Below are 12,629 nucleotides of genomic sequence, written 5' to 3'. Positions count from 1 at the left end.
AGCTCACACGCTAATCTTTTATGGAAACCCTCTCACAGACACGCCCACCCAGAAATAATCTGGAATCAGGTAGTTGGGCATTCCATGGCAGGTGCTATGGGGGATGAACCAGGTATGGACCCTTCAACAAGTCAGGAAAGCGATAATCGCAGTGCACTGCAAACAGCAAAGACACTAGTGGGGAAATCCCGTGAGGAAAAGAGCCTCCAAAACAGGGCTTCCTCGGAAGCCACAGAACCGGGCAGTGCGAACAGAGGAAAGAGACAAGAATGGCGGTGTCTATGAGGCTGTGCTAAGCTCCTGGAGGTCTTCGGAGGGAAGCAGAGAGCATGGAAGAAGGCTGAGCGATAATCTCGTCTCATCAGGGAGGGACGCCGGGTGCTGTAATCAAACTGGCCCCCTTTAAGATCTTCTGTTCCTACAAGGTTCATGTTTTATTGCTTCAAAAAGACAAAGGGAGGGACCATGTTTTTTTTTTTTGCAACCATTAACATAAAATGAGGCCATGGCTTTTGAAAACTAGCAAAGGCAACTGTGATATGCAAAGGCTGTTCCCAGATCGATATGCATCGCCCTCTCAGTGTTGGAACTGCTCTGCACACCTTCTGGATTTCATCAGGTTAAATGAATCTATATGTACAGGCTGTCCTCTACTGCAAAGGTGTGATTATGTCACCACTGCATTCCAACTGTGCTCATCCTCATGATATATACGTACATACATGTATATACATGTATATATATATATGAGCACTTTCTCTATTTTTCAATTCATGATTTTAGTGCAAAACTTAGGAATGTATATTTTCTCCTTCAGTGCTAACACTATACACCTATGCACATGTATGCACGCATACATCACACCACACACATACAATATTCACAAGTTATACAACAATACATGTGTCTTCCTGGAAAAAAAACCTGTCAACACAACTGACACAGCATTATTATCTCACAGCAGAGTCTGTATAAGACTTGACCCTGAAAGCTACTAGGTTGAAGGTTGGTATTTGGCAAATGTGCTAACGAAAAAATTGAATATCTGAAAATATTTAGACATATGCTAAAAGAAAATATCCGTTTGATTTAACAAACTTTTGTTGAGTTACTTCATGACAAACAGTAAACTCTATGCTTTACACGATTTGGGGAGTTTTTAATCCTTGCAAGTTGTCAAAACAATTTTATGAAATGTTATGAAGTGGGTGTTTCTATTACCTCCAAGTTAGGTTAAGCTAAGAGGACCTCAGGAGACTCAGAAGATTGCTTGATATTGCATACTTAATAAATTGTGAGCCATATGCATATACACACAAAGTCAATTTCTCCTAAATAATCCAAAACAGGTTCTACTTTTAGCTCAATTCTCTTATTGTCTCACCAGACAGAATCTTTGAAGTAATAGCAGAACTTGGTCTGGCTAGTTTATATGTACATCTAACTTTATGAAGTAATTTAAACTACAGAATTTTTTTAGTTACAAAATTCCATACTAGAATTTGAAACTAGAATTGTTTTAAAACTTTTGCTTAATTAAATATAAGTCAACTTTATTTTGTCTAGCTTTATTCTTTTTTTTTTAAAAAAATCTTTAAAACAAGAGGTAAACACAAAAGCTTATTTCTCTTAATAACCTCCTTTATTTTCTCTAGGTCAACTATGGTTGAATAAGAGCAGCCTGAAAGAGCCAAGAGTAAAACCATCTTACTTCCTGGACCATCACTCCCAGCAACAACCAGGAAAGCCAAGGAGAACGGCCCGCAGCACCTGTCCTCAGAGGCTGCTAAAGGATATGCCAGTTCGTGCACTGCGTTCCTTGCAGCTACCTTGCTGTCTCCCACGTGCGCTCTCTCTCTCTCTCGCGCTCTCTCTCTCTCTCTCTCTCTCTCTCTCTCTCTCTCTCTCTCTCTCTCTCTCTCTCACACACACACACACACACACACACACACACACACACAGAGAGAGAGAGAGAGAGAGAGAGAGAGAGAGAGAGAGAGAGAAGGGGTGAGGGAGAGAGAGAGGAAGAAAGTGAGAGAGAACACCTAAGATTTCCCCTCACCCTTACCACTTACTGTGGGCATTTTTTTTTTTTTTTGGTAATTTTTTAAAAAATGGCTTCCAGATGCCATTTCTGCTTAATATAAGACCGTTTTTCTTTCTTGGAAAGTTGGCTGTAATGCATGAGAAAAATAAGAGTTTGGAGCTCTGGAGTCCACTTGAGATTGAGACCAGGTTTCTGGGAGTAAAATGAGAACATATGAGAGGCAGACATTGTGCCACCATACTGTGGTCCCCTTCTGACAGCTGCTTCAGACGCTGGCCAGGAAAAATCTACTTGACTGGTATTGGAGGGGCATGCTTGGAAAGCAGTCAAAGCCAGAATGGGATAATTTGGCCATGGCAGTGCCCTGCCCTACTGCAAAGTAAGACTGGTTCAAAGACTATGTGTACTGGACAGGAAGCTTGCTTGCTTACCTACTGGGTTGAAAACAAAGTGATGGAGCCTCAGAGATCAGCTACACATGGAAACAACAAGGCTAAATAGAATCAAGAAAAACCAGCATAGAAATGTTAAAAATGATGAAAATGCTGCGAAAGAGCCATTTGGACAGGATTAGCATTTATTGGATACATGGAAGAAATACCTTTATGGTAAAATATTTCCAGACATTAGTAAGGCCATGATTAGATGAAACTTTATGGTCTGGTTGTTAACTTCTTCACACATGCATGAGTCAATGAGAAAATTCCCTTGTTATGAGCCTGCCATTCCTAGACAACACTCTCAAACTTTACCACACACAGTTACACAGGGATCACATTCCATTAACAATAGGAACCGAGATGTGGTTCAAAGCCAGTCACTCCACGCCCGAAGGGGAGAGGGCAGGAGCTACCAGCCAACTATGTATTCAAGGTACCTAGTTAAAGAGAGTGCATTTTCAATGAAGGCAAGTTCATAAAATACATTTGGTATCCACAACATACAGGGATATGTCAATTGAGGGCCACTCGCAGAAAACCCATGTGTACCATGGGTATCACTTTGGAGTGGGTAGCCCGCCGCTTTCATACTTATTTTTTAAAAGGCAGCTTATCAGTGAATGGTGCAGTTATTCAGGAAGCTTTTTACGATGTCTGTGGTTGGTCCCATTCTCAGCCTAAACAAGACAGCACAGTGTTGGACACCGACCTTGTCAGCGTGGGATAAAGCTGATGTCACAGCAGGGCACACCCTGACATGAGCCTCTGGGATCCCAGCCATGATCTTGATTCATTTTTCCTGGTTGAGCTGCCACAGTTCATTTGTGGGCAGGGAGCAATGCATCTGTCTACACAGCAAAATCACAAAGCCTTAATTGGTAACAGTGAAAATGAATAAAGAAAAGTACATCTTTCAGCCCAAATTTCTCTTCTAATAGAGGCCAGTAACCATTACCTTTCAACTCCGCGTTTATCAGACACGCCAAAGTAACAGACTACCCCATGCCAACTAGCCTAAGGTGTTTTGCGTGCCTCTCAGGATGTGTGTTTCAAGAGTTTAAGAGGATCTCAGATAACTATCTAAAGGACAGACACTGAATATAGAATGAGATGAAAATCAAGTTTGGAAACAAAGACAAGGGGACTGTTTTTAGAAGAGCCAAATTCAACTTCACACATTGCTGTACCACCTCTAGCTACAGCTATGTTATGTGAACGTCCTTGCGCCTTAATTCCCATCCCTGTAAATTGGAAAGAATGATACCTCATGGGTTTATAATGAAGCTGGAAGTAAGGTGCTCTGTGTCGAGAGCCAGGTGTTGGGCGTGCTTCTAATCCCAGCACTTCTGGAGGCTGTAGCCAGTTCAAGGCCAGCCTGGCCCTATGTAGCCAGACTCTGTCACAAAACCAAACTAAACTACCAGGATACGTAAAGGGCTTTGTAACTGTGAGGTATCTAGTCCACGCACCCTGAGCTTTAAGGAGTATCCTAGTTAAACTGATCAAATAGAATCTGACACAAGTGTTAGAATATCAAATGAAACAAAGAATAAGGCATCACTTCACCTACTTAGAATCTGATACGCCAAGTGTTTAAGCAGAGTGCTGTTTTCTTCTTTACATGGGCTCATAGCTTTGATTTAGGAGATCAGATACCTCTCTAAAAGCCTTATTTAGTGTGATCAGCTTTTGACATCCAACTCCCCACAGGCGTTCACCCAAATGCATGAACCTCCTTACGGCAGCCTCCTCACTTTTCCTCCAGTTTCTCTCTGAAAGTCCGGGGACCCCTGGTACTGTAACACTGGGGCTCAGGCCGCATTCTGAGATGGGAACACATTTCCAACCGGTGGGGTTCTGTCTAAATTTATCCCACTCCCCACCAAAATCCTGGGGCTTGTTAGAGTCTAGTCCACAGCCGTCTTTTCACTGCCTCTTCGTTGACTCCCATTCCTTGGAATACATACTCTACCTTAATTCTCTCCTCCTAAATCCATGTATTAGTCTCTCCAAACTACACATTTTAATAGGTGAGAATCTCCCTGTTAAGGTTTACATCGCATATCGCGTTCACACTGCAGTCGGTGCGACTGGAAAAGGGGTGTCAAATACTCCCACATTCTCAAATTCTCGGTATAAGCTCATGAGACTTCACCACGTTTCAGAGAAAGCTGAGTCTTAGCAACTCGTGTGCTCTCTGGCGCCACCTCCTGTTAACAAAGGCCTAGAATCAGGAGAGGCTCCTGAGTCAGCTAGGAGAACAAGTCTGGTTAAACAAACCGAAAGACAAATGCTAATTGTGGGAAGTACCCGGTTAAGACATAAAGTATCCTCCCTTCCCCACCTCCCGACTCTTCTAAGGGAGACTCCAAGTTCAAGCAAGGAAACGAGAGAGCAGGCAAACATAAAACAGATCACATCGAGCAATTGCCTTCTGACCAATACGTTTGCATCTCAAAATAGCCTAAGAAAGCTAGGGAATTCATAATAAAAGAGGAAAAAGCAGGAAAGCAATGAACATAATTTCCATAGCAAACATCCATGCTTCCTTCCTACTTCTACCTCCTGGGGGAAAGGGCACTGTTTAAACTTCGTCTGAAGTTTAAACTTCATGGAAACCAAGCCAGGGTCCTTGAGGGTTTTAAATAATATTTATTACTATTTTTCAAAAAGACTGGCCTACTCCCTCTGCTTCCCCCAACACACACTTTCTGTGGAATTCATTTACATGACTGAACCTAGGTCATGCCAGAGACACCAAGAAGCCCATTTCCCACCCCCTCGGAGCACAAATCAGCCAGATGCCCATGTAAGGTTAGGGACAGACCTCCTATAAGCCTGGCAGCTCAGCGTATGCACTGCCACTGCGTATGGACTTTGGCTTGGAGTCACATTCCTCCAGTATGTTTCCCTGGGACTTTTGATTTCCTCCTTGAGGGCTGGCACTGGCTTCTTTGCTTGCTCTTATAAGAAAATGTCTACAACTGAAAATTGAAAATGTGCAAGATTCCTTCTTTAAGTACACAAACGCTCTAAGTCTGGCCACTTGGCTGTGGCCATGCCAGGTTCTCTCCCTGTCTGATACTTGGTCAAGTAATCTTTTCATAGGAGGCAAAAAAACAAAAAACAAAATAAAACAGCAAACAACAACAACAACAACAAAAAAACCCAGAAAACATTGTACAAGACTCAAATAAAAGACCCGCGTACAGGATGCTCCACTTCACCCACACATACCTTATGTGGCCACCTGGGTGAGTTCCTCATCTACTGGGCGAGGGGAGGGGGGGGGTAGAAATGCTCTCTTAAAGTCACTAACTAAAAGCTTCTTACAAAGCACAATAAAGCATCTTTATTCCACATACAATTTCAAGGATTTTTTTACCTCTCCCATTTCTGATCCTGCTGTCAATCAAAAAGGTTGGGACAGGGCAGAGTTGGACGAAGCTGTAAGAAGGTACTATTTTCACACTGCCGCCCAGATGCACACAAACATTTGCTGAGTCATTTGTAATAGTGTAAGAATTCAGGTGCCATGGCGTGAACCAAGCGGGGAGTGTCAGTCCTTTCCCTCTGGATTTCCTGGCACTTAATGGTCTGTGTCATAATAAAACATATTTTCCAGTCTGTGACTGTCTCGGATGTCCTCTGCCACCACCACCACCCCCCACTGCTCCTCCACCACCCCATCCCCTCTTTTCTGTGTGATTTGTGTTAGATATAGTCTTTTTTTTCCCCTCTACCCTTTCGAGTGTCTTGATCATAAAGCTTTGAACTGCGTTTCAAATGCACAGTATACTCTGAGATTTTTTTAAAATATGGGTTGTATATTTCAGTGTGCTCCTTCCTCTTAGCTGATATTGAAACCATCCATTTGGAACTAACTGCATTTACAGAGAATCTGAAGTGTGAATTTTGTAGTAAAACTAAGTTTTATAATACTGACATTCTTAACAGCAGTTAAGTAGAGGGTGATAACACACTCTAAATGGAAGGAAAGAAGGACAAAAAGAGGGAGGGAGAGAGGGAGGGAGGGGGTTGGGAGGGAGGAAAGGAGACAAAGAGAGAAAGGGAGAGGTGAAGGAAGGAAAAAGAGGGGTGAAAATTAAGATTAAAGCAAAAAGCATCTGTTTCATGAGAGCTTTAATGTGCCTAATCCTCACTGCGAGCATGAGGCTGAAACTTCTTGTCTTTATAAATGAGCGCTTGCAGCAGGTATGGCTTCTCCTTGCTGTTCTCCTGAGGCTGTGTTCTTAGAACACAGCCACCCACCACTGTGACTGGGCCTGCTCCCTGTATTCAGAGAGCAGTTGGTTGGTGGCTCTCAGGTGGTCTTGTGGCTTAAAAGATTGCTCCAACTTCTTCCCTCCTGTCTCCCCTCATTGCATTGCAAGCGAGAGAGCTCACCCCAGATGCACACCCCACCTCAGATGAGGCTTACCCTTTGCATCCGTCCCCTTCCTCGCCCATCCCACCTTTCTGACCATTGGTGGTAGACATAATTGACAGTTTAGGACTTGAAAGGTTTCACTGTGGCTTCCCACATATTTTGGACTTAAAAAAAAAAAGTCATCAATGAGGGAAACAAAGGTTTGGGGCCAAGTTGCCTTTAACACGCATGCGGCTATTCACATAACTTGGAATGTTCTTTCTTTAAATAGGAACTCCCAGGCCTCTTCTCTTTGGGGAATGTTTGGAAAGAAGGCTAAATAACAATGATGGAACTCCTTCCAGCACTCAGGGGCAGGCTGCTCACATGTCCAGCCACTCGCATTGTTCACTGTTGACAGGCAGCTGCACTGTACAGTATGTGGCTGGCTTAATGAAGTAATTGTGTGCAGATGATGTGGTCGGCTGCCTAAGTCGAAGAGGTTAGCCCCACCTCACCCCACCCCCACCCCACCCCACCCCCACCCCCATCCTACCCCACCCCCACCCCACCCCCACCCCACTCCACACCCCACCCCACCCCCGCCCCCACCCCACCCCCCACCCCCATCCTACCCCACCCCCACCCCACTCCACACCCCACCCCACCCCCACCCCACACCCCACCCCTGCTTTTTGTCCATAGATGAATTGCATTTTTTTTTTTAAACTGGCCAATTTAAATGGGCTGCTTTCATATTATAAATCTATAGTATGTTCCCCAAATGAATCCTTGCAGGTATTCTTACCTTAAGCACCAACAAGGAAATGAACCCATTCTTGGGTATCGTCAGTGGCAAATGACTTAGACTTACGGAAACACGGGGTGGTCCCAGAACCTCTCTACATACAAAAGGAATTAGTCTCTCTCCTCTCTCTCTCTCTCTCCTTCTCTCTCTCTCTCTCTCTCTCTCTCTCTAATAAATAACTAACAGGTCACAAATGAATGCACGGTGTATAAAATGGGTCCTTACTGAAGCTAAGCTGCAGGGTTAAGAAACAGAGGCAAGCTTAAGCACATTGTTTAAATTCAGCATAAACACACAAGCAGGGAATAAACCGTTTATTTCCTTGCCTTGACCTCCTTCCACTAGGCTGCAAGCTACATGGGTAGTAACAAGGGGCTCCATCGCTGTTTGTAGAATCTGGGGGAAGTCATTAAGTATGTATTATGCTCTGACACTTAGCTTATAGCTGGGTTATAAATAGATACAACCCATAATAGTTTTGTGGCTATGGAAACAAATGTTTTACTTCAACACAAGCCAAGCCCCACCATTAGATTATGGGTTTTAGGATAAGTAACATCCGAGTCTGGACCCCAATACAGGCATATTTAAAGTGTCACAACTCCCCACCCCCATGGCCTCCTTCCTTAGGCCACACTGATACCTACCTACCCAACACATAGCCCCTTGATCTGAAGTCATAGACCTATTTTTCTAGAAACTCTATGCCCAGTCATTCCTCTTTCCTCTCTGGACCTCCAAAAACAAGTCCCTACACAAAGAGGGCTGAAAGATCCCTTCCAGGAACCTGCATCCTTGCCCAGAGCCCTGCCTTTGTTCTCTCTCTTTTTGGGGGGTGAGGGGGCGGCTGGCTGTCAGCCACCAAAACCGTTATCTCCAGTGACCAAAGATCAGATCAAATGCCTTTGTTTCAGATACAGAATTTAGAGTCTTGCACATAAGCATCTTGGGATCCTGGGCACGGATGGGGGGCTTTCAAATGGCTGTAAGTACCCTGCCACTCTCAATAGAAATAGAACTCTAAGAAACTACAGCCTCTTAAAGGAAAAAAAAATCTAAAACAACGCAAAAGAACCTCTTTTGGATTTCTTTAGGGACCCATAATGTTTGCCTCTTCAGCCACCTCAGTTCTGACAAGTCCTGCAGTGACTAGAACTGGCTAAGTAATTTTTAAAAAGAAAAGAGAAAAGAAATAATCATTATCCATGTATTTCGAAGTTATATTTTGTCAGGAAGGGTGCTGGGAGGATACGGACGGGGAAAAATTACACGGGGAAAAATTACTTCTTGGTAGTGTGCTGGAAACACACAGCGTCCTTTTTTTCCCCCCCTTCTGGTGAGCTGAAGTGTGCCAGCTTTTTCAGACGGAGGAATGTGGAGTGTCAAGGGGTCAGGATCAATCCGGTGTGAGTTGATGAGGCAGGAAGGTGGGGAGGAATGCAAGGAATGTCCCTGTTTGTGTGGGACTCCATTCAGTTCTTTGGCGAGCCGGCCGCCGGGAGCGTATAAAAGCTAGCGCCGCCCGCCCAGCCTCACACAACTCTTCCCTGCTAGAAGAGGCAACCAGAGCAACTCCAGCTCCGACCCCAGGAGACCGACCTCCTCCAGACGGCAGCTGCTGCAGCCCAGCCGACAACCCCAGACACTACCGCCTGGAGCGTCCAGACACCAACCTCCGCCCAGAGTCCGAGTCCAGGCTCCGGCCGCGCCCCTCGTCGCCTCTACGCCCCGCCGCGAGTCCTCCCGCCGCGCCTCACCATGATCGCCTCCATGCCGGGTCCGGTCAGCCTCGCCTTGCTGCTCCTTGTCCTCTGTACCCGGGTAAGCTCCTGTTCCAACCAAAGGGATGGAGGGAGGGCAGAGCGAGCTGTGATCTCAAGACTGACCCGCGCTCCCCTTCCTCTCTGCAGCTCGCCACCAGCCAGGACTGCAGCGCGCAGTGTCAGTGTGCGGCTGAATCGGCGCCGCGCTGCCCCGCCGGCGTGAGCTTAGTGCTGGACGGCTGCGGCTGCTGCCGCGTCTGCGCCAAGCAGCTAGGAGAACTGTGCACCGAACGTGACCCTTGCGACCCACACAAGGGCCTCTTCTGTGACTTCGGCTCCCCCGCCAACCGCAAGATCGGAGTGTGCACCGGTAAGACCCGCAGCCCCTATTCTGACCCCCTGGCCAGACCACCTCTCTCATGTCCAGCATGGACGCCCTCTAGAAAAAGAAAAGTCCTTGTGTCTGTTGCTTCTAGCCAGCCTCCTGCAGTCCTGACCCTAGCTCACCAAATTGACACGCACAGTGATACAACTAGCTGTTCTGGTCTCTGGGACCCTCTGACTGACCTCTACTTTCTTCCTTTCCTGCAGCCAAAGATGGTGCACCCTGCGTCTTCGGTGGGTCGGTGTACCGCAGCGGCGAGTCCTTCCAAAGCAGCTGCAAATACCAATGCACTTGCCTGGACGGGGCCGTGGGTTGTGTGCCCCTGTGCAGCATGGACGTCCGCCTGCCCAGCCCTGACTGCCCCTTCCCGAGAAGGGTCAAGCTACCCGGGAAATGCTGTGAGGAGTGGGTGTGTGATGAGCCTAAGGACCGCACCGCTGTTGGCCCTGCTCTAGCCGGTGAGTTGTCTTCATCTAAGTTACTGTTTTTTTCATTCTCCTCCACCTCAGGGCCAAGCAAAGGGAGAAATGTTTCTAACCGGGGGTTTCACCTTGTGTGTCTGTGCTCTGCTCTCACAGCCTACCGACTGGAAGACACATTTGGCCCAGATCCAACTATGATGCGAGCCAACTGCCTGGTCCAGACCACAGAGTGGAGCGCCTGCTCGAAGACCTGTGGGATGGGCATCTCCACCCGGGTTACCAATGACAACACGTTCTGCAGACTGGAGAAGCAGAGTCGCCTCTGCATGGTCAGGCCTTGTGAAGCTGACCTAGAAGAAAACATTAAGGTACACATTCTGCCACTAGTCACTCATTTTCACAGACTGATAGCGAAGAGGGCCACAATTAGCTGTCCAAGCTGCCTTGTTATTAAAGGCCTGCTATCTCCCAAAAATACCTAACCCACGGCGCTCCCTGGCTTGAATGACAGACTGTGTAGCAGGCCGCCGCCAGGTTTCCACTACAAACTTCTCCATGGTGTTAGTTAATTCAAGACACTCCAAAAGAGGCCATGGCTATTTTTGGAAAACTGGCAAATGAAACGCCCAGTCTGTCCCCTCAGACTATAAACACAAATCAGATGACTTAAGGGCTAGACTACAGAGGGTTGAGGGAGGCCACTCCCCCTTGTAGTAATTGCTGTTCCTCTTCTTGTCTTCCTTAGAAGGGCAAAAAGTGTATCCGGACCCCTAAAATCGGCAAGCCTGTCAAGTTTGAGCTGTCTGGCTGCACCAGTGTGAAGACCTACCGGGCTAAGTTCTGTGGGGTGTGCACAGATGGCCGATGCTGCACGCCCCACAGAACCACCACCCTGCCAGTGGAGTTCAAATGCCCCGATGGCGAGATCATGAAAAAGAACATGATGTTCATCAAAACCTGTGCCTGTCATTACAACTGTCCTGGGGACAATGACATCTTTGAGTCCCTGTACTACCGGAAGATGTATGGAGACATGGCATAAAGGCCGGGAGTAAGGGACACGGACTCATTAGACTATAACTTGAACTGAGTTACATCTCATTTTTTTTTTCTGTAAAAAAAATGATTACAGTAGCAGCACATTAATTTAAATCTGTGTTTTCTAACTGCTGGGGGAGGGAAAAAAAACCAGCCCCACCAAAGTGAGAACGTTATGCCATTGTCATACAAATAGTCTGTCAATCTCAGACACTGGTTTGAAGACAATTTAGACTTGACCTTTGATCTTTAGTGCACAGCACCAGAATGTACACTGCGGTGTGTCTCCAGGAGCAGTTGGGGACATCAGGAGAAAGGCAGGTGCTACCTGAGGTCATTTGAAAAGCAGCAGCAGCGTGCCTGCCCTTTGGAGTGTAACTGGGAAAGAGAATTATAGCATGCTTGCAGACGGACCTGCTCTAGCAACAGCTGGGTGTGTGTCTTCCGCTAGACAAGGCTGAGTCCAGCTGTTCTTTTACTGAGAACAGCAGGCTCAGCTCTGACACTCTGACTCCAGTGACAGTGGTCAGGAGTCAGAATCTTGTCTGTTAGACTGGACAGCTTGTGGCAAGTGAGCTTGCCTGTAACAAGCCAGATCTTTATTGATATTGTAAATATTGTGGATATATATATATATATTTGTACAGTTAACTAAGTTAATTTAAAGTTGTTTGTGCCTATTGTTTTTTTGTTTTAAATGCTTTTTGGTATTTTAAACCGATAGCCTCAAATTCCGAACACCATAGATAGGACATAAAGCTTGTCTGTGGCTCCAAAACAAAAGAGATACTGAAGAGGAAAAAAAAAATTGTAACCTGAGTGACTGTCTATCGGAGCAGACGGTATGCTGATGGAGAAGCAATGCCTTAGAAGTCAGATTTCTAGTAGGAAATGTGGTCAGTGAACAAATGACCTTTATTAAGAGGTGGCTGGCTCAGGGTAGCTGGTCAGATTTCCATGTGGAAGTATTTGCTTCTTCTTTGACTATGACTGTTTTTTGGGCAGTTTATTTGTTGAGAGTGTGACCAAAAGTTACATGTTTGCACCTTTCTGGTTGAAAATAAAGTATATATATTTTTTATATGAAAGGCTTGGCTGCTCGTTCTTGTAAACCTTTCCTCGGTTTTCTTAAGGTAATTCACTAAGAAGTGTACAAGTACCTTTGATATATATGAATCATAAGGATCAATGGAATTTTGCATAAGCATCCTTTACACTAACAAAGTGTCATAGAATTACAGACATGCACATCGTGTTGCAAGCATGGGCACTTGCAGTTGCCTACATGGATTTAAGCAGTACTTTAAATGCAGTTCTCTGTAGATGGCTCCAGCCTCCATCAACCCCTGTGATCTTC

The 12,629-nt window shown here is 45.8% G+C and overlaps 1 protein-coding gene and 1 long non-coding RNA gene across 2 annotated transcripts in view; one reads left to right on the top strand and one right to left on the bottom strand.

Annotated features, from left to right (window-relative positions):
* LOC311593698 overlaps positions 1–10,120 on the bottom strand; it is a 35,217-nt gene extending 25,097 nt beyond the window's left edge. The window contains exon 1 of the long non-coding RNA XR_014777803.1: positions 9,995–10,120. This is a non-coding gene — a long non-coding RNA (uncharacterized lncRNA). The remainder of the gene's footprint in view (positions 1–9,994) is intronic.
* CCN2 (cellular communication network factor 2) lies at positions 9,187–12,356 on the top strand. The gene is made up of 5 exons (XM_084775142.1): positions 9,187–9,485; positions 9,575–9,797; positions 10,019–10,270; positions 10,391–10,602; positions 10,980–12,356. Exons 1-5 carry the CDS (start codon positions 9,423–9,425, stop codon positions 11,274–11,276), a joined length of 1,047 nt encoding a protein of 348 aa, XP_084631268.1. The 5' UTR covers positions 9,187–9,422; the 3' UTR covers positions 11,277–12,356.
* Positions 12,357–12,629: the final 273 nt, after the last annotated feature.

This window comes from Acomys minous (genome assembly GCF_964271855.1).
Source record: "Acomys minous genome assembly, chromosome: 3".
Classification (NCBI taxonomy): Eukaryota; Metazoa; Chordata; class Mammalia; order Rodentia; family Muridae; genus Acomys; species Acomys minous.
This window is presented reverse-complemented; position numbering and strand designations above follow the sequence as displayed.

What these genes read in the sequence shown, in the direction of transcription:
- CCN2 (XM_084775142.1), top strand. Translation starts at nt 9,423, where the DNA reads ATGATCGCCTCCATGCCGGGTCCGGTCAGCCTCGCCTTGCTGCTCCTT. An exon ending in TCCTTGTCCTCTGTACCCGG is followed by an intron (nt 9,486 to 9,574) that starts GTAAGCTCCTGT and finishes TCCTCTCTGCAG; the next exon opens with CTCGCCACCAGCCAGGACTG. An exon ending in ACCTAGAAGAAAACATTAAG is followed by an intron (nt 10,603 to 10,979) that starts GTACACATTCTG and finishes TGTCTTCCTTAG; the next exon opens with AAGGGCAAAAAGTGTATCCG.